The 19,449-nt window shown below is 40.8% G+C and overlaps 1 protein-coding gene across 3 annotated transcripts in view; it reads left to right on the top strand.

Annotated features, from left to right (window-relative positions):
- The window catches only part of ulk4 (unc-51 like kinase 4), a 416,752-nt gene that overhangs the window by 121,582 nt on the left and 275,721 nt on the right, over positions 1-19,449 (top strand). For all 3 annotated transcript variants that reach the window (XM_059652139.1, XM_048563177.2, XM_059652146.1), the window contains 2 exons: positions 1,601-1,708; positions 8,640-8,723. In XM_059652139.1, coding sequence (XP_059508122.1) covers positions 1,601-1,708; positions 8,640-8,723 — 192 coding nt within the window. The remainder of the gene's footprint in view (positions 1-1,600; positions 1,709-8,639; positions 8,724-19,449) is intronic.

Raw genomic sequence — 19,449 nt, 5'->3', positions numbered from 1 at the left:
GATATTCAAGTGAAAACAATCCAATTCGTACAAATCGCTCCCAAACATGGCAACATCCTGGTAAATCATTTCTATCCTGTCTCCAAAGTTTCTATATCCTTCTGGTAGTTTGGTGACCAGAGCTGTATGCTGTATTCTAAATTTGGCCTAATATTTTATGTTCTCTTGTAACATTAACTGCTCTTTCATATTATTCTAATAGTAAAGTATTTCCTGAGCTGTAATTGCTGTGACTATAAAATCAAAAGGCAATAATATTTGGTTTACATTTTGAAAAATTTCAGGGATGTGTTTTGCTACTCAAAGTTGAAAAGAATGCATTAGGAAAAGAGGAAGCACTTCATTTACCTGAACACTTGCGAAGATTGTAGTGGTTACTGGCTTTACCAGACCCAGTCACACATGGATGTTGGAGCCAAGACTGTATAAGCATTTTTTTTCAGAACTGAGTTGTTTTGTAGAAATGGAACAATAAGTCATAGAATGCAGTGATATGTTGATGCAGAGGTGATGGAAGCTCGCAACTAAATTAGAACCCTTGTTCCACTTAATTTGTATGTACCTGAATTTGTTGACATCAACAGCTTGGCAAACTGATTTTAGGTTTAGCAAAGACTTTTAGAAGTTTTCAGATCTATGAAATGGAAGCACAATAAATCTGGGAATAAAATAATCTGAAATATAAACAGCGATGAAAAGCTTAACTTTTGTGGAGAGAATTTGGAACTGTACTTATAGCAGCAAGGGTTAAGGGTAATTTAACAGGAATTATCAAAATTATGAATAGTTTTGATCGACAAAATGTTTCTGTTGCCAGGTGGATTGGTGAGCAGAAGACAGATTTAAAGCAATTGTAGAAAGAATTGGAGAGGGATGATAAGAAATGTTTCTGAAATAGTGAGTTATTTTAGGATGGGATGTACTGCCTGAAAAAGTTGTGGACCAAGACTTCATAACTTTCAAAAGGGAATTGGATATATACTCAATAAAGAAAGTGATCACAATGTTATGAAGGAATAGAAGAGGGGTTGATCTAATTGCAAGGGTTTTTCAAGGAGCTGGTACAGTTACGCTGGACTAAATGGCCATCTTTAGTGCGGTAAGAGTCAAGAAGACATGGCAAGTTGCATAGATTGAAGCAGGAAGTTGAGGGGATATTTTCAGACCTCAGGTTAAAACACCACCAGTCGTCTGTCAGTGACCCTCCTTAAAAAGGACTGCTGATTTACATGGAGCTCACTTCACTCAACTGAAGTTGACCAATTTCAGTTCCTGGCATTCTGTTTTGGACTGTGCACTTTTGGAAGAATATACATAGGCCTTCAAGGGTGCACAGTGCAGATTGACTAGGATGATACTGAGTCAAAAGACTAAATTCTGAGAAAATTTCACTTCAGAGGCAATAGTCTAATTCTGATGAATCAATGTTTGCAATTCCTTGTGGTAGAGAAAGCAGAAATTATCCCGAAAACAGGCAAAGTTAAATTTAGAATAAAGAAGCATTGCCATTTGAAATGTGCTGATGCATGTTTATTTTTATTAAACATACTAGTACCAAATATAATCAATACTGCTAAATATTTCTCTCTTTATGGTTTAGGCTGTCACACTGTTAACTGAACTGACACGAGAGAATTTCAGAAACACAAAGCTGAAACATTGCCTGATACCTGCACTAGGAGAACTCCTGTACCTTGTGGCTAACCAGGTAGGGGACCTCGAGGATATGATAATTTGTAGGGATGCATTGTGCATTCTTAATACTGCAATCAGTTTTTTTAATTCAATCAACTATCATCGATATCAGCTATCATATAGATTCATAATTATTTGTGGAAAAGAATGAGAAAAGGAGATAATGGGAACTGCAGATGCTGGAGAATCCAAGATAACAAAGTGTGAAGCTGGATGAACACAGCAGGCCAAGCAGCATCTCAGGAGCACAAAAGCTGACGTTTCGGGCCTGGACCCTTCATCAGAGATGTGCTCCTGAGATGCTGCTTGGCCTGCTGTGTTCATCCAGCTTCACACTTTATTATAATGAGAAAAGGAAGTTGGGTGCAGTGAATTGTGATAAATACATCATCTTAAGGATTAATTTTTCATTATTAATGTAATATGATAATTCCATGGAAAGAGTCCACCTTGTAATTGCCTCAGAAATTTACTTTACAGCCTAGTATAATCAAATATTCCGTTAATGGTCTGGATCTTCCACTGGCAGTGATCAGAATCAGGGCTACAAATTTCAGACTGTCAAGGATCATATGATTTGATTACTTCCACCTTCAAGCAGCAGGCAAAGTTTGAACCTGCACTAAATGAAGGCCAAATGACATTGGCAACAATACTCTCAGCGATAATAAATCTAAAACTCTGGTAGATGGTGTGACCAAATGTTCATGTACAACATTCATTAAAGTACTTTCAAAATGTTCATCAATCAGAAGTCACTGATGACTTAAAATATTTGTGTTAAAGAATCAAATATACTGTGAACTATGATCACAGGCAAATATCGCAGTATTTGCTGTGACATTCAATGCTTTGAGCTGGTTCCATTATTCATATAGATAATTTTTCTCTTAATTTTGTTTACCTGCATTTTTTCTTTTCGATTGCTTTGTTGACTTTATTGTCATGTGTGCCGATATACAGTGAATTGCTTTGTTTACGAGCGGTACAGGCAGATCACAGCAAGCAAAAGGTGTACAGATCAAGAAGACTTAGAGGCATACAGATTACATTGCAGACTACATTATTTGAGGCTACAGTCCATTCAACAGTCAGATAACAGCCAGAAAGAAGCTCTTTCCTGAACCTGCTTGTGTGTGTAGAGGCTTCTGTATCTTCTGTCTGATGGAAGAGGTTGTAAAAGAGGTGCAATGGTCTTTGGTGATGTTGGCTGCCTTCCTGTAGCAGTAAGCCATATAAGTAGAGTCCATGGATGGAAGGTTGATGTCTGTGAAGGTCTGGGCTGTGCAGACCACCCTCTGCAGTTTCTTATGGTCCTGGGCAAAGCAGTTGCCATACTAGACAGTTATGCACCCAGACAGTGTGCTTTCAATGGCGCATCTGTCGAAGTTGGTGAGGGACCTCATGGACTTGCCAACTTTCTTGAGCTGCATGAGGAAGAAGAGGTACTGTTATGCCTTCTTGACTGTTGCATTTACATGGGAAGTCCAGGACAGGTTGTCGATTATCATCACTCTGAGGAACTTGATGCTCTTCACTCTCTCAACCTCAGTTCTGTTGATGTAGATGGGGATGTGTTCTCCTTTCTTTCTGAAGCCAATGGTCAGTTCTTTACTTGTGCCAACATTGACAAACAGTTTGTTTTCATTGCACCACATCTCCATTCTGTATTTTGACTTGTCATTAGATATCCATCCCTATAAGGTGGTGTCGTCAGCGAACTTGTAGATGGCATTCATTAGGAATTTGGCAACACAGTTATAGGTGTATAGGGAGGACAGTAGGGACTGAGGACACGTCCTTGGGGGGCTTCAGTGTTGAGTGTTATTGTGGAGGAGGTGCAGATACCTATCCTCACTGATTCTTACCCTTACCAAGAAAAATCTATTAATCTTAGTTTTAAGACATTCAGTTGACCTGATGTCATCTTTAGTGTGGGCATCAGCTTTTTCTGTTTTGAGTTCTGGATTTCCATTACACTTGATGTGATGTTCTTGTTCAGGGTGCATTACTTTGACTGGACACATATTAATTGACATATTAATCACACATAGAACAGTTCAGCACAGTACAGGTTCTTCGGCCCACGATGTTGAGCCGACCTATTTTCCTACTCTAAGATCAAACTACCCTGTGTACATTTTACTATCATCCATATGCCTATCCAAGAGTTGTCTAAATATCCCTAATGTATCTGACTCCAATTCTTATGCTGGCAACACATTCCATGCACCCACCACTCTTTGTGTAAAGAACCTATCCCTAACATCTCCCTTACACCTTCCTCTTATCACCTTAAAATTATAGAACATAGAAAAGTACAGCACAGTACAGGCCCTTCGGCCCACAATGTTGTGCCGTGGAATAATCCTAATCCGAAAATAAAATAACCTAACCTACATTCCCTTCAATTCACTGCCGTCCATGTGCATGTCCAGCAGTCGCTTAAATGTCACTAATGACTCCGCTTCCACGACTACCCCTGGTAAACTATTCCATGCGCTCACAACCCTCTGGGTGAAGAACCTCCTTCTGACATCTCCTTCCTCCTAACACCTTAAAACTATGACCCCTAATGGCAGTCAATTCTACCCTGGGGAAAAGTCTCTGGCTATCGACTCTATCCATGCCTCTCATTACCTTGTACACCTCGATCAGGTCACCTCTCTTCCTCCTCCTCTCCAGAGAGAAAAGTCCGAGCTCAGTCAACCTCGCCTCGTAAGACAAGTCCTCCAGTCCAGGCAGCATCCTGGTAAACCTCCTTTGCACCCTCTCCAAAGCCTCCACATCTTTCGTATAATAGGGCGAACAGAACTGGGCACAATATTCCAAATGCGGTCTCACCAGGGTTTTGTAGAGCTGCAGCATAACCTCGCGGCTCTTAAACTCGATCCCCCTGTTAATGAAAGCCAAAACACCATATGCTTTCTAAACAACCTTATCCACCTGGGTGGCAACTTTGAGGGAGCTATGCACTTGAACACCAAGATCCCGCTGTTACTCCACACTGCCGAGAATCCAGCCTTTAATCCTACATTCAGCATTTAAGTTCGACCTTCCAAAATGCATCACTTCACATTTATCCAGGTTGAACTCCATCTGCCATTTCTCAGCCCAGCTCTGCGTTCTGTCAATGTCTCGCTGAAGCCTGCAATAGTCCTTGATACTATCGATGGCACCTCCAACCTTTGTGTCATCAGCAAACATACTAACCCACCCCTCAACCTCCTCATCCAAGTCCTTTATAAAAACTACAAAGAGCAGAGGCCCAAGAACAGAGCCCTGTGGGACACCAGTCAGCACTGACCTCTAGGCAGAATACTTACCATCTACAACCACTCTCTGCCTCCTGTCAGCCAACCAATTCTGAATCCAGACAGCCAAATCACACTGTATCCCATACCTCCTGACTTTATGAATGAGCCTGCCATGGGCAACCTTATCAAATGCCTTGCTGAAGTCCATGTACACCACATCCACTGCTTGACCCTCGTCAACCAGTCTCGTGACTTCCTCAAAGAACTCAATAAGATTTGTAAGGCATGACCTGTCCCCCTCAAAGCCATGCTGACTCCCTTTAATCACGCTATGCTTTTCCGAATAGTCATAAATCCTATCCCTCAGAATTCTTTCCAAAACCTTGCTGACCACAGACGTAAGACTGACTGGTCTGTAATTTCCAGGGATTTCCCTATTCCCTTTCTTGAAAAGAGGAACAACATTTGCCTCCCTCCAATCTTCCGGTACAGCTCCCGTGGACGGTGAGGAAGCAAAGATCTTCGCCAGCAGCTTAGCAACCTCCTTTCTCGCCTCCCGGATCAACCTAGGATAAATCTGGTCTGGCCCTGGGGACTTATCAATGTTATTGTTTGCCAAAATTTCCAAAACATCAACTTCCTCAATCTTGATCTGTTCAAGCCTGTTTTCCTGCTCCTCAAAGTTCTCATTCACAACAAGGTCCCTTTCCTCAGTGAAAACCGAAGCATGTCCCCTCATAATAGTTATTTCTGCCTTGGAAAGAAGTCTCTGGGTATCCATTCTATCATGGCTTCTCATCATCTTGTACACCTCTCATCCTTGATAACAAAGTGTGGAGCTGGATGAACACAGCAGGCCAAGCAGCATCTCAGGAGCACAAAAGCTGACGTTTCGGGCCTAGACCCTTCATCAGAGCTCTCTGATGGTGGGTCTAGGCCCGAAACGTCAGCTTTTGTGCTTCTGAGATGCTGCTTGGCCTGCTGTGTTCATCCAGCTCCACACTTTGTTATCTTGGATTCTTCAGCATCTGCAGTTCCCATTATCACCTCTCATCCTTCTTCGCTCCAATGAGAAAAGCCCTAGCTCACTCAACCTTTCTTCATAAGACTTGCCCTCCAGTCCACGCAGCATCCTGGTAAATCTCCTCTGCACCCTCTCTAAAGCTTCCACATCCTTCCTATAATGAGGCGACCAGAACTGAACATATTATTCCAAGTGTGGTGTAACCAGGGTTTTATCGGGCTGCAGCATAACCTCACGGCTCTTAAACTTAATTCCCCTGCCGATGAAAGTCAGAACACCATATGCCTTCTTGACAAGCCTATCAACTTGGGTGGCAACTTTGAGAGATCTATGGACGCGGATCCCAAGATCCCTCTGTTCTCCAACACTGCCAAGAATCCTGCCATTAACCTTGTATTCTGCATTTAAATTCAACCTTCCAAAATGAATCACGTCATACTTTTCTGGGTTGAATTCCATCTGCCGCTTCTTTGCCCAGCTCTGCATCCTGTCAATGTCTCATTGATATCTACAACAGCCCTCCACACTATCCACAACTCCACCAACCTTCATGGCATTGGCGAACTTACTAACCCACCCTCCATCCAAGTCAGTTATAAAGATCACAAAGAGTAGACGTCCCAGAATAGATCCCTGCGGATCACCACTGGTCATCGATTTCCGGGCTGAATACTTTCCATCTACTACCACCCTTTGTCTTCTATTGAACAGCCAGCTTTGTATCTAGACAGTCAAATTTCCCTGAATCCCATGCCTCCTTACTTTCTGAATGAACCTACTATGGTGAACCTTATCAAATGCCTTGCTAAAATCCACATACACCACATCCACTGCTCTACCTTCCACAATGAGTTTTGTCACATCCTCAAAAAATTCAATAAAGCTTGTGATGCATGACCTGCCCCTCACAAAGCCGTGCTGACTATTTATACTCAAACTGTGCTTTTCCAAATGGTCATAAATACTACCCCTTCAGTATTCTCTCCAGTAATTTGCCCACCACAGAAGTAAGACTGACTGGTCTGTAATTCCCAGGATTATCCCTATTCCCTTTCTTGAACATCTCTTGGAATTTTCCGAATCTTTAATTTGGAATGTTTGTACAGATGTATTTTGCAAAAATTACAAAAATCTGTCTGGACACTATTGTAATGAGGCCTATAAACAAACTGCTTGGGACTGATTGCTAGTTGTGTTGTGACTTCGAACACACACACACACACACACACACACACACACACACACACACACACACACACACACACACACACACGGATAAATGTTAAAATTTCTCAATTCTGTCTCCTTGATACATCTGTGGCTGCAAATCCTCATAATGGATGAGCTTAATCAGTTTTTGCTGAGGTCAAGGTTGGATTTATCAGAGAGCTCATAATTTCCAATATTTTATAAGACTTTGTTGAGATTTTATTTACACCAAAATATTATGTGAAATGTGAATTATATTGTAGCGTTTGCTGCAGTTCAGCCTTTCTTTAACTTTGAATTTTGTCCATGTTCCAAAATATAGAATCTCCCTCACAGTCTCATTCATTTGAGGGCAGGCATCCTGACATCACCTCTTGCCTGCTATTTTCTCGGGCTCCCGAGTTGGCTTGACCTGGCACATATCCAGGTCTTGATCTAAGACTCGGGGACAATTCCATTCTTGATCCAGAGACTGTACAAAACTGCACAACCTAGAAATGGCTAACATCATAAAGCAAATGCTGGCAGTAATTCAGGGTAGTGTGTCCAAAAAACTAAGAGTTTGATACATCTTCTCTGATCAGATATACTTTGTTCTACATTGCCAATAAAGCAATGAGTATTCTGTGAAGTGTTGCATGCAATACCCATGTAACTGGGATTAAGGCTATTAATACAAGAATAATTGTCACACAAAGTAGGGAATGAACTGAACATTATTTATGAACTTTTGCATATAATTTAGAAGTTGGCGCAAAATCAAAATTTCTTGTGGTTTTGGTTCCCAGGAAATGATAATATTCTGCATGCAGAACATGATGGGAGTTGCATTCAGTGTTTCCTGGCAGTCAAGTTGACTAAAGAGTAAAGAATGGAAATAAACCCAAATGTGGAAAATGTCACTGGGGCATGCTATCCATATCCAACATTACACTAACTAATTATGTACTAGAAAAAACAGGAACCATCACAAAATTGTCCAATTTCTACCACAAAACCGTCTTGAAAAGAAATACAAACCAGCTAGCACCACCAGAGATCCTCAAGATCATGGCAGTCCTACTATGACCGCCATATTGGAATGGTGAATGCCATGCTCATTCTTCGTGATATCTTAACATTTTATTCTGCAACAGTAATCTGGCCCAAGTTTATTTGAATGGAAATACAAATAGAAGGTGAAAGCTTTAACCCTGCCATCATCATACATGTGAAATACAGTTCTCTTGATGATAGAAGTGGCGTTTCTGTTTGCAACCGTCCTGGCTATATGCCATTGACCTCAGAGGGGAGAATCTTTGAGTGACAAAATGAAAACCTTCCTTTGAATGCAGAATGGGGTTGTGGTTTTATGTTACCTTTGTGTTTAGGGAAAACATCATTTTATTCTCATTGAATTTTTTCTAATCATCTATTAGCTAATTTCATTTATAATGACATTTCCATGGTTACAGGATGAGAAAAGCCTGCACTCAAGAGACCACTGGACCATCCCCTCCATTGCTTACACTGTGATAATGAGATGCATTCGGGAAGGGGTAAGACTGTTTCTTGCCTTCGGAGAAATGAACAGTTGTAATAGCATTTTGCTTCAGACATTGCATGCATGTTCTGTGTTTATATTTACACATTTGCAGTTTGTGTATACAATTTCCTAAATTGAAATTGCACAGGGAAAGTTTCAGTTACCGTATCCCACTGGTGTTTTTTCTTTTATCTCAAAATGCCAAGATTTGATAAAATAAACACACAAATGTTGTTTTCAAAATTCCTCATTATGAGTACAGCGATTCCCACAGGGTTATGACTTTATCAAAAGAATGGGAAATTATCCAGAAAGCATAAAAGCTTATCTGAGATGTTTGCTCAACTAACTTATCAGTAATGCATATCAATATTTAGAACAGTTCTGTTTTTATGTGCTAAATTGGTTGTGTACCTAATCATAACTTGATTGCAGTAAAAATTGTCAGCTTTTATTTATGCTCAAACTTATTGTTTCCTGTGTTGCAATAAGCTGCTAATCATTCGCCTACAAGCTATTCTGTGTCTTAGTGAATTCGCAGCTGCATTTCAAATATAAATTACTAAGAAATGTTTCAGCCTATTTTCATTGCATTTTAAAGAAACAAAATATGTATTCATGTTAGTTCAGTTTCTCAGTTCATTTTACTTGGCAATTTTGCAGTATATGTTTGCATGTTGACTTTTGTTTATAAATTTTGAAAGAAGTTTTCTGGGCGTGGAGCTAGGCTGCAGGTTGGGAGGAAGAATAATCCTCAGCAAGTTTCATTGAAGCTTCTTTCCCCATGTTAATTAAGCAGTAACTGGCCTGGGTCCTGGTGCTTCTACAGGCTGAGGAAACATTAATCCCAAAGGGACTGTGATAACAAATCTCTGGTGGCTGCAAATTGAATTAGTGTGACAGTCTTATTAAGCTTATGTACAGCAGTGGAGCAAACTTTGACCTTTATTCACCAGCAGTGATAAGTAGCCATCGTTACTAGGTATTAAGGTGTCTCATCTCAGGGTCTTCCAATAATATCAAGAGGTGCTATACACCCTAAGGTGGAAGAGAAACAATGTGCAATGAAACTGTAATTATAGCCAAACATCATGTATGAATATATTTGAATATTATTAAACACTTCCACTAGTATCCTAGTCTTAATTAAATATTTCTGTATAATTAATCATTGACTATTTTTCTGTTAGACCTAACAGCTCATTTCTGATGGGTAGTTTTGTTTGAAAGTAGGAAATAATTTCCTGTCACCAATTATAGGTTCTCTTACTTTAATATTGTTTCAGTTGTATTTTATGCTGCCCAAACACTCCTTTAGTTTACAATGGTGGTATCATTTCTTTACTTAGTGATCAGAATACTAGGTTGACATACTGGCAAATTAATGCTTTGATGGTCATACACTATATGCAGACAAGACACACAAAACAACAGAGCAGATTCCTGACCAAATGACCTCTGTAGCAATTTGGCTGAGGCTGCAGTTATTGCTGTGTAGGTGCAAATGGATCAACTCTGTTTCAAGATGGATAATGCAGGAAGCATATTGTGGGGTTGAAAAATAAAGCAACCATTCACTTTTCCCGTCGTTATTGTGCTGCAAAACCTGCTTAACAAAATATGAAAATTTATGTGCAATAAAACTCATTATGCATTCACAATGCTTTGATATTACTAAACTCATACAGTGCTGGAGGGAAAAAGTCTGACAAATTAGATTGATGAAAATATTTAAATTGTATCCAATTTGGAATAAGAAAGAAGAAAGATTCTTCCATCATGTAGCACCTTTTACCTTCAGAATACTGCAAATTACTTCATGTCCAAGAAACTAATTTTGTAAGAGAAAGTGCTGGAGAGACTCAGCAGGCCTGGCAACATCTGTATAGAGAGAAACAGTTAATGTTTCTAGTTTGATCTGCAGACTTTGGAATGCCCTGAAAAAGAGTCATTTTGACCTCAGTATTAACTCTCTTTTTATCGCCACAGATGTTGTCAGATCTGCTGCAATTCTCCAGCACTTTCTAGTTTTATTTCAGATCTCCAGCATTGCAGATCTTTGTTTTTATTGTTATTTTTGAAGGTTTTAACAATACTGTTATGGATCAGGATGTCATGGCAAGGCCAACATTTGTTGCCATCTTGTTGCCTTTGAAATGAGTGGCTTGCTCAATCATTTAAGAGAGCAATTAAAAGTCAACCTTAAAAATCAAACTATGGAGCTGGAGACACATGTAGGCCAGCGCAGGTAAGGAGGTCAGATTTCCTTCCCGATAGAAAGGTAATAAATCAGGTGGCCTTTTTTAAAAGAACTATTACAACAAACTTGCTTTTCCAGATATTTCTATTAGAAAGATTTAAGTTCCACCAGTTGCTGTAGCATTAGCTAGGCCATTAGTTTGCTAATTTAGTGACACTACCACAATGCCATTGCCTTCCAGTATCTTTACCTGGACAAGCACAGCAGCCAAATTATGCACAGCACAAAACAAGATCTCACAACAGAAGATTTTCTGAACTTGCTGCTGTACTTGTAGGATGGTAGTGCAGTTTTTAATTCCTATTTTGGAATATATTTTAGCTGTGCCATTCCTTGCGTCAGTTCCAAGTTTATAAATCTCTGATCTCTCCATAGCCATAGAATATGTCAGTTAATACTGAAACAGTAGGAGCTGTGGATTGATGGACCCACCCCAAGATCAGCTGAGTGACTGTTTGCTGGAGGACGTTTAATGATCACAGTATGTGGCCTTCTGTCATGCCCTAAAATTGGAACATCTAGAGCGAATAGACATGGACTAAGACTACATGGAAACCTATCTCCATATTATGGGTACCTGTGTATACTAGATAATAAATAAAAACTGAAGAGTGAACACCAATTGTGTGGGTTGATATGAGATTGACCTATGCCATATGGAGACAAGCAATGTGATTTTGAAGTGAAGAGCGCAGAAGCACTTAATAGCTGCAGTAATTTCATGACCACCTTCTGTAGCCAGTGAGAAGCCATACCTATTTTATTGTTTGGGCCTTATTAGCATGGAAGTAATTAGCTGTCAGTGTACTGACTGACAACTCACAGTCTGATGGCTGGTCAAGTCTCAAATCTCACTGGCGAACTGAGCTGGCAGAATGGAATTGAAGGAATGGATTAGCCTGGTCCTTGGAAGAATGGGGGTGACAGACAGGCGTACTAACATTTGGAAAGCTTTTAACCAAAACATTGAAAGGACAATTATGCTAATACTGTTGCTTAAATGAAATGCCCACCACATCATTATTTTCACTTTATTAGAATGAGATCCAGTGATTTTGTTTTCTTGGTGCATTGCTGTGCTGTCTGTGCAGGAAGCTGCAATTGGGGTCCTATAAATGTCACAGCCCCTAATTTGCCGAATAAGGCCATAGAGTGCAGGCCATCCATATGCCAACCGGCTTGTAAGTGGTAGCAGGCTAGATTCAGGTTAGATGAGAGTGGAAAGTGCAATGATTATAATGAGGTCAGCCAGGTGGACCTTATAGAATATGAGTTCTGTGACTGGGGCTGTTAATCTGGTCCAATCAGGGAGCTGGCTGACAGATATAAACAGGAGTGTCAGAGGTTTTGTGCAGTCTGTGAACTGGCTCTGAGGGAGGTGGATTGGTGTCAAGGACTGCTCACCCACCGGGCCAGCAAGCTGTTGAAGTTTCTGCCTGGTAGTAATGGAGGTTGATACAAGTGTGGGCGTTCTAGTAAGAACCAGTCTTGAGGAAGGGTCACCAGACCTGAAACGTTAGCCCTTATTTTCTTTCATCGCAGATGTTGCCAGACTTGCTGAGCTTTTCTAGCAACTTCTGTTTTTGTCCCTGATTTATATGGATAGAGCAGGGACAGGAATGGTTGTTGCTGGTTCCGGGGTTTAGATGTTTCTGTAAGATCAGGGAAGGTGGTAAAAGGGGAGGGTGGCAGGTGGCATTGTTAGTCAAGGTCAGTATTACGGTGGAAGAAAGAATGTTTGATGAGGACTCGTCTACTGAACTAGTGTGGGCTGAGGTTAAAAACAGGAAAGGAGAGGTCACCCTGTTGGGAGTTTTCTATAGGTCTCCAAAAAGTTCCGGAGATGTAGAGGAAAGGGTTGCAAAGATGATTCTGGATAGGAGTGAAAGTAACAGGGGAGTTGTTATGGGGGACTTTAACTTTGCAAATATTGACTGGAAACACGGTAGTTTGAGTACTTTGGACAAAAACTGACCCATCTAATGTGCACAGGAACATTTCCTGACACAGTAGGTAAATAGGCCAACAAAAGGCGAGGCCACATTGGATTTGGTGCTGGGTAATGAACCAGGCCAGGTGTTAGATTTGGAGGTAGGTGAGCACTTTGGTGATAGTGACCACAATTTGGTTACATTTACTTTAGCGATGGAAAGGGATGGGTATATAGCTGGGGGAAAGGCAATTATGAGGCGATTAGGCAAGGTTTAGGATGCATAGGATGGGGAAGGAAACCGCAGGCGCTAGGCACAATTGAAATGTAGAGATTGTTCAAGGAACAACTACTGCGTGTCCTTGATAAGTACACACCTGCCAGGCAGGGAGGAAGTGGTTGAGCGAGGGAACCGTAGTTTACTAAAGAAGTTGAATATCTTGTCAAGAGAAAGAAGAAGTTTTATGTAAAGGAGAGGTGTGAAGGCTCAGGGTGCTTGAGAGTTACAAGTTAGCCAGGAAGGACCTAAGGAGAGAGCTAAGAAGAGCATGAGAGGTCTTTGGCAAGTAGGATCAAGGAAAACCTTAAAACTTTCTAAAGGTATGTCAGGAATAAAAGAATGACTCGAGTAAGATTAGGGCTAGTCAAGGACAGGAGTGGGAAGTTGTGTGTGGAGTCTGAAGAGATAGGAGAGGAGCTAAATGAATATCTTTCATCAGTATTCACACAGGAAAAAGACAATGTTGTCGACGAGAGTACTGAGCTACAGGCTATTAGACGAGACGGGATTGAAGTTCATAAGGAGGAGGTGTCAGCAATTCTGGAAAGTGTGAAAATAGATAAGTCCCCTGGGCTGGATGGGATTTATCCTAGGATTCTCTGGGAAGCTAGGGAGGAGATTGCAGAGCCTATAACTTTGATCTTTATGTCGTCATTGTCTACAGGAATAATGCCAGAAGACTGGAGAATAGCAAATGTTGTCCCCTTGCTCAAGAAGAAGATTAGAGACAACCCTGCTAATTAGAGACCAGTGAGCCTTACTTTGGTTCTGGGTAAAGTGTTGGAAAGGATTAGAAGAAGGAATAATTTGATTAGGGATAGCCAGCACGGTCTTGCCTCACAAACCTTATTGAGTTCTTTGAGAAGGTGACCAAACAGAGGATGAGGGTAAAGTGGTTGGTGTGGTGTATCTGGATTTCAGTAAAGCGTTTGATAAGGTTCCCCACGGTAGGCTATTGCAGAAAATACGGAGGCATGGGATTGAGGGCGATTTAGCGGTTTGGATCAGAAATTGGCTAGCTGTAAGAAGACAGAATGTGGTGGTTGATGGGAAATGTTCATCCTGGAGTTCAGTTACTAGTGGTATACCGCAAGGACCTGTTTTGGGGCCACCGCTGTTTGTCATTTTCATAAATGATCTGGATGAGGGCATAGAAGGATGGGTTAGTAAATTGCAGATGGCACTAAAGTTGGGAGAGTTGTGGATAATGCGGAAGGTTGTTGCAGGTTATGGAGGGACGTAGATAAGCTGCAGGGCTGGGCTGAGAAGTGGCAAATGGAGTTTAATGTGGAAAAGTGTGAGGTGATTCACTTTGGAAGGAGTATCTGGAATACAGAGTACTAGGCTAATAGTAAGATTCTTGGTAGTGTGGATGAGCAGAGAGATCTCAGTGCCCATGTGCATAGATCCCTGAAAGTTGCCACCCAGGTTGATAGGGCTGTCAAGAAGGCGTACGGTGTGTTAGGTTTTATTGGTAGAGAGATTGAGTTTCGGAGCCATGATGTCATGTTGCAGCTGTACAAAACACTAGTGTGGCTTCAGTTGGAGTATTGCATATAGTTCTGGTTGCCGCATTATAGGAAGGATGTGGAAGCATTGGAAAGGGTGCAGAAGAGATTTACCAGGATGTTGCCTGGTATTGAGGAGGTCTTATGAGGAAAGGCTGATGGACTCGAGGCTGTTTTCGTTAGAGAGAAGGAGGTTAAGAGGTGACTTAATAGAAGATGATCAGACGATTAGATAGGGTGGATAGTGAGAGCTTTTTTTCCTCGGATGGCGATGGCTAGCACGAGGGGATGTAGCTTTAAATTGAGGGGTGATAGATATAGGACAGATGTCAGAGGTAGGTTCTTTACTCAGAGAGTAGTAAGGGCGCGGAATGTCCTGCCTGCAACAGTAGTAGACTTGCCAAGTTTAAGGGCGTTTAAATGGTCATTGGATAAACATATGGATGATAATGGAATTGTGTAGGTTAGATGAGCTGCGAATTGGTTTCACAGGTCAACGCAATGTCAAGGGCTGAAAGGCCTGTACTGCGCTGTTATATTCTATGTTCTATTTATAGCATCTGCAGTTCTTTCAGTTTTTATTTAACAGAACTTGCTCTGGACTCCAATCTTTAATTTTATACAAGACCTCGGCTAGACTGAGAATCTATACTGGGAAACCTTTACAAATTAAAGGTACAACTTTGGTTCTGGTCTCTTATGAAGAACAGCTGGTTCAATTAGCAGTGATTGTATTAAAAGGCTAGGGCCCATGCTTGATGGGAAGAAATTGGTTGAAAAAGAGTCACATAGATTGGCTAAACATTTTTGGATTAGAAAATGGTTGCCTGAGTGAAGTTCGAACTAAATACCTGGACGTTTTTCACAAAGGTCTAAGGACCATCAAAAGAGCCAAGGAAATTGACCAGGCCCAATCAGTGCCAACTGCCTTGCAGGCAAAAGTAGGGGCAGAAATCAGAAGGCTCGAAAGTGAAGGAAACCAGTTTGTGGAATGGGCAGCACTGTTTATACCTATTGTGATTTCCCAGGGGTCAGTCACCTTTTATGGAGATATTAAATAAACAGTAAATTGTTGTTTGCAGCCGGATAAATACCCAGTCTTTTGTATAGAGGGTTTATACACAAAGCTGGCAGAGGGCCTGCCCTTCATGAAACTGCACATAAGACATGTGTACTTGCAATTGCTATTAGATGAAGATTCTAAGAAGTATGCTACAATTACTACCTATATTGGTTTGTACCAATATAAGAGACTGCCATTTAGGGTATGGTCAGCTTGTGCAACTTTTTGGCAGACAATGGAGAACATTTTATAATGACTACCCCTGTGCTGGGGAACATTTTTACATTGGAAGGCCACATTTTTTTTTTACTGAGATCCTACTAAGCCGCATGTTGAGAATTTAACATATACAACAAAACGTCATATTTTGTCGACATATTTACTAATTTTAACTAAAGCGTGTCATTATATGAGGACTTCGAACAAAATAAAAATTTTGCAAAGACTCATTTATTTCTTTGGCAAAGTTGACAATAGAACAAATGGGTGAAAAAGTTAGACAAAACTATTTAGTGACTTCTTTGTGATTGCTTATTGCAAGGTAGGGATCAGATATTTGGTTCCAACATCGTTGGCCATTGTTTTAATTGGTCCTCCAGGTGAATATCCATCATCTGAGATCTCAAGCACTGTTTAATTTGTGTCACGTATGAAAATGTTGATTCACAACTGTAGGTAGTGCTAAAACAAGACAACAATCAATGAGCATGTTGACAAACGTGGGTATTCAATGGCATTTTCCCGTATTTCAAAAGGATCCTTCTTAGCATCAAATATTTGATATTTTCTGACCGCTCAATCAATTCCATCTGTAAGTCATAAGGTGCTTTGGACATTTCAACTCGGTGTGGTTGAAAAGCGAGTTTCAGTGTGAGATCATGTTTCTCAAACTCTGCAAAACTTTCATTGTATTCTTCAATCAGGGAATCTAAAACAGCTGTGTATTCTTTCACGTTGCATTTCCTTAATGATCTGCTTGTATGCTGTACATTAATTACCTTTGCCAATTCAGGAAAGTGTTCAGCTGAAAGTTCAGATCGGGTAAGGAGAGTTTTGAAAAAGGTCAGCCTTTTCCAAAATTCCTGGATTTTTAGCCACATACCATATACAGATTTTATCAGAGGTAATGGGAACTGCAGATGCTGGAGAATCCAAGATAACAAAGTGTGGAGCTGGATGAACCCAGCAGGCCAAGCAGCATCTCGAGAGCTACCTACTAACCTCATCCCACCTCCTTGACCTGTCCGTCTTCCCTGGACTGACCTATCCCCTCCCTACCTCCCCACCTATACTTTCCTCTCCACCTATCTTCTTTTCTCTCCATCTTTGGTCCGCCTCCCCCTCCCTCCCTATTTATTCCAGAACCCTCTCCCCATCCCCCTCTCTGATGAAGGGTCTAGGCCCGAAACGTCAGCTTTTGTGCTCCTGAGATGCTGCTTGGCCTGCTGTGTTCATCCAGCTCCACACTTTGTTATCTTATATACAGATTTTAGTTTTGACATTGTATCTCACAAAAGTGCAGCGTTTCTGCAGAAATCCTCTTGACAATGCACATGGCTCTTTTGGTTCCTCAAAAAATCTTGTGACTTCTTTTCTGAAAGAAAGAAGTCTTACAAAGTATTTGTGCTTGTGACAACCAGTGCACTTTAGAATAATATGGCAGATCCAAACTGAGTGTTGCATCATCAAGCTGAAGCATGTTGCTAAATTGGTGATGCAGTGATGCATTTGCTGAAATGTAGTTTACAATACCTATAACTTTATGTAATATGTCACTTAAAACAGTAGATTTAGCACAGACATTCTGTTGATGCAAAAGACAATGAAAGGAAATCAAAGTATCTGGATTTGGCAGTTCTTTTTGTAATAACACAATCCCTCACATTTTCCTGTCATGGAAAGTGCACTATCTGTGCATACACTTAGTAAAGTGCATAACTTTGTGGCATTTTTGTTTGAAGATAGTGAAGATGTCAATTCCACATGTTGTTGCTGTAAGGGTACCCAAAGCGAGTAATTCCTCGTGGCAATGAAAATCTGCAGTTATAACACAAATAAAAAATAACGCCTGCACTGAGTCAGTAATTCAGTGGATTCATCCAAGGGCAATCGAATAATAAAAGTTTTTGCTTTGGCATATTGTATGAAGTTGTTCTGTTACACTGGGGGGCTAATTCATGTTGCCAATCAGTTATGGCCTTTCTTGAAAGAAGTAGTTATTTGTACTTATTAACCTTAACTGAATCTAAACATCCTACAACTTCAACAATGCATTCTTTTATGATTTTCACATTGCTAAGTGGCTTACCTCTCCTTGGAAGTATATGTGCTACTTTGTATGTTGCTTCAGTAATGTCAGTTCCTTGTCCCGACATGGTTCTAAATGCTTGCCGCTGCTGCTTTTAATCTTTCATTTTCTTAAGTGCAGACTTTCACGGTTCTCATTACAATTTAGCGTATTTGTGGTTCTTATGAGTTACATAGTATTGATCTGCATTATATTTGTTCACTGTTGCAATTATGGCATTGCAGAGCAAATGCATCATTTTATCTTTCACAGCAGCTACGTAATAGGGTGCAATTCCCATTCTTCATTGAATACTCTGTTTTCTGCCTTTAATGTTCTTTTCTTAGTTTTTGACATGACTGGCTTACCAGTAAAAATTTTAAAAATGGTACACGTATTTAAAAAGGCAGATTTTGTGTTTGCAGACAAATAGACAGAAGGCTGCAACTAGTACCCCAAAAGGCTGCATGCAGCCTTAAGGCCGCAGATTCCCACCCCTGGTCTACCCCATTTATCCAGGTGACATGCTAATAATAAGGCAAATCAATAAGGAGCACTTAAAGAACTTGGACATTGCCTTTGGACATTTCTCCCAGACAGGTGTACACCTTAGAAGCAAAAAATGTGTTGTCCAGGCTATTTACGTTCTTCGTTAGCCAAAGCCCTAGATGCATATGCTATTGGCCATTCCTCCCCATTGTACCACCTATGAGCTACTTGGGCTACAGAGTCAACAAGACTAGTTTACACTTGTTGGAAGATAAAATGAAGGTGATCAAAGGTACCTTGGCTCCCACATCTGTACCGGAGCTTGGGCCTTTCCTCAAGCTGATGAACTATTACAGAAAGTTAATACATAACCTGGCCTCTATTCTGGCACCGTTGCATCATCTCTTAAAAAAAGAATCAATCTTGGAAATGGTCACGAAGCCAAACCATAGCTTTCCAGGAAGTGAAGAAACAGCTATCATCCTCTAATGTGATGACAGAGTATGATCCCAAGCAAGATCTGGTATTGACATGTGCTGTGTCCTCGTGTGGCATCAGGATAGTATTAGCTCATAGGTGGTCCAATGGGGAGGAACACTCAATAGCATTTGCATCTAGGACATTAGCTAATGCAGAGCGTAAATAACCCATATTCAGAAGGAAACTTTGGCACTCATATTTGGACAAGTGAACTTCCACCAGTACCACCAATTGTAATAATAATAGCCCAAAAGCCCCTGCAGGGTCCGCCTGAAGAGAGGAAGGCACTGTCACCAATAGCTTCAGGCTAAATTCAGTGGTGGGCTCTAATACAAAGTGCCTGTATTTACAAGTTGGAACATTGTCCAGGAGGCCAAGTTGCAAATGAAGATGCATTGTGCCATCTCCCACTGGCAGATTCACCACTGGTACTGTCATATAA

This window comes from Stegostoma tigrinum, chromosome 2, assembly GCF_030684315.1.
Source record: "Stegostoma tigrinum isolate sSteTig4 chromosome 2, sSteTig4.hap1, whole genome shotgun sequence".
NCBI classification, from domain to species: Eukaryota; Metazoa; Chordata; class Chondrichthyes; order Orectolobiformes; family Stegostomatidae; genus Stegostoma; species Stegostoma tigrinum.
Note: the sequence above shows the minus strand (reverse complement) of the source record. Positions and strands in the feature narration are given on the sequence as shown.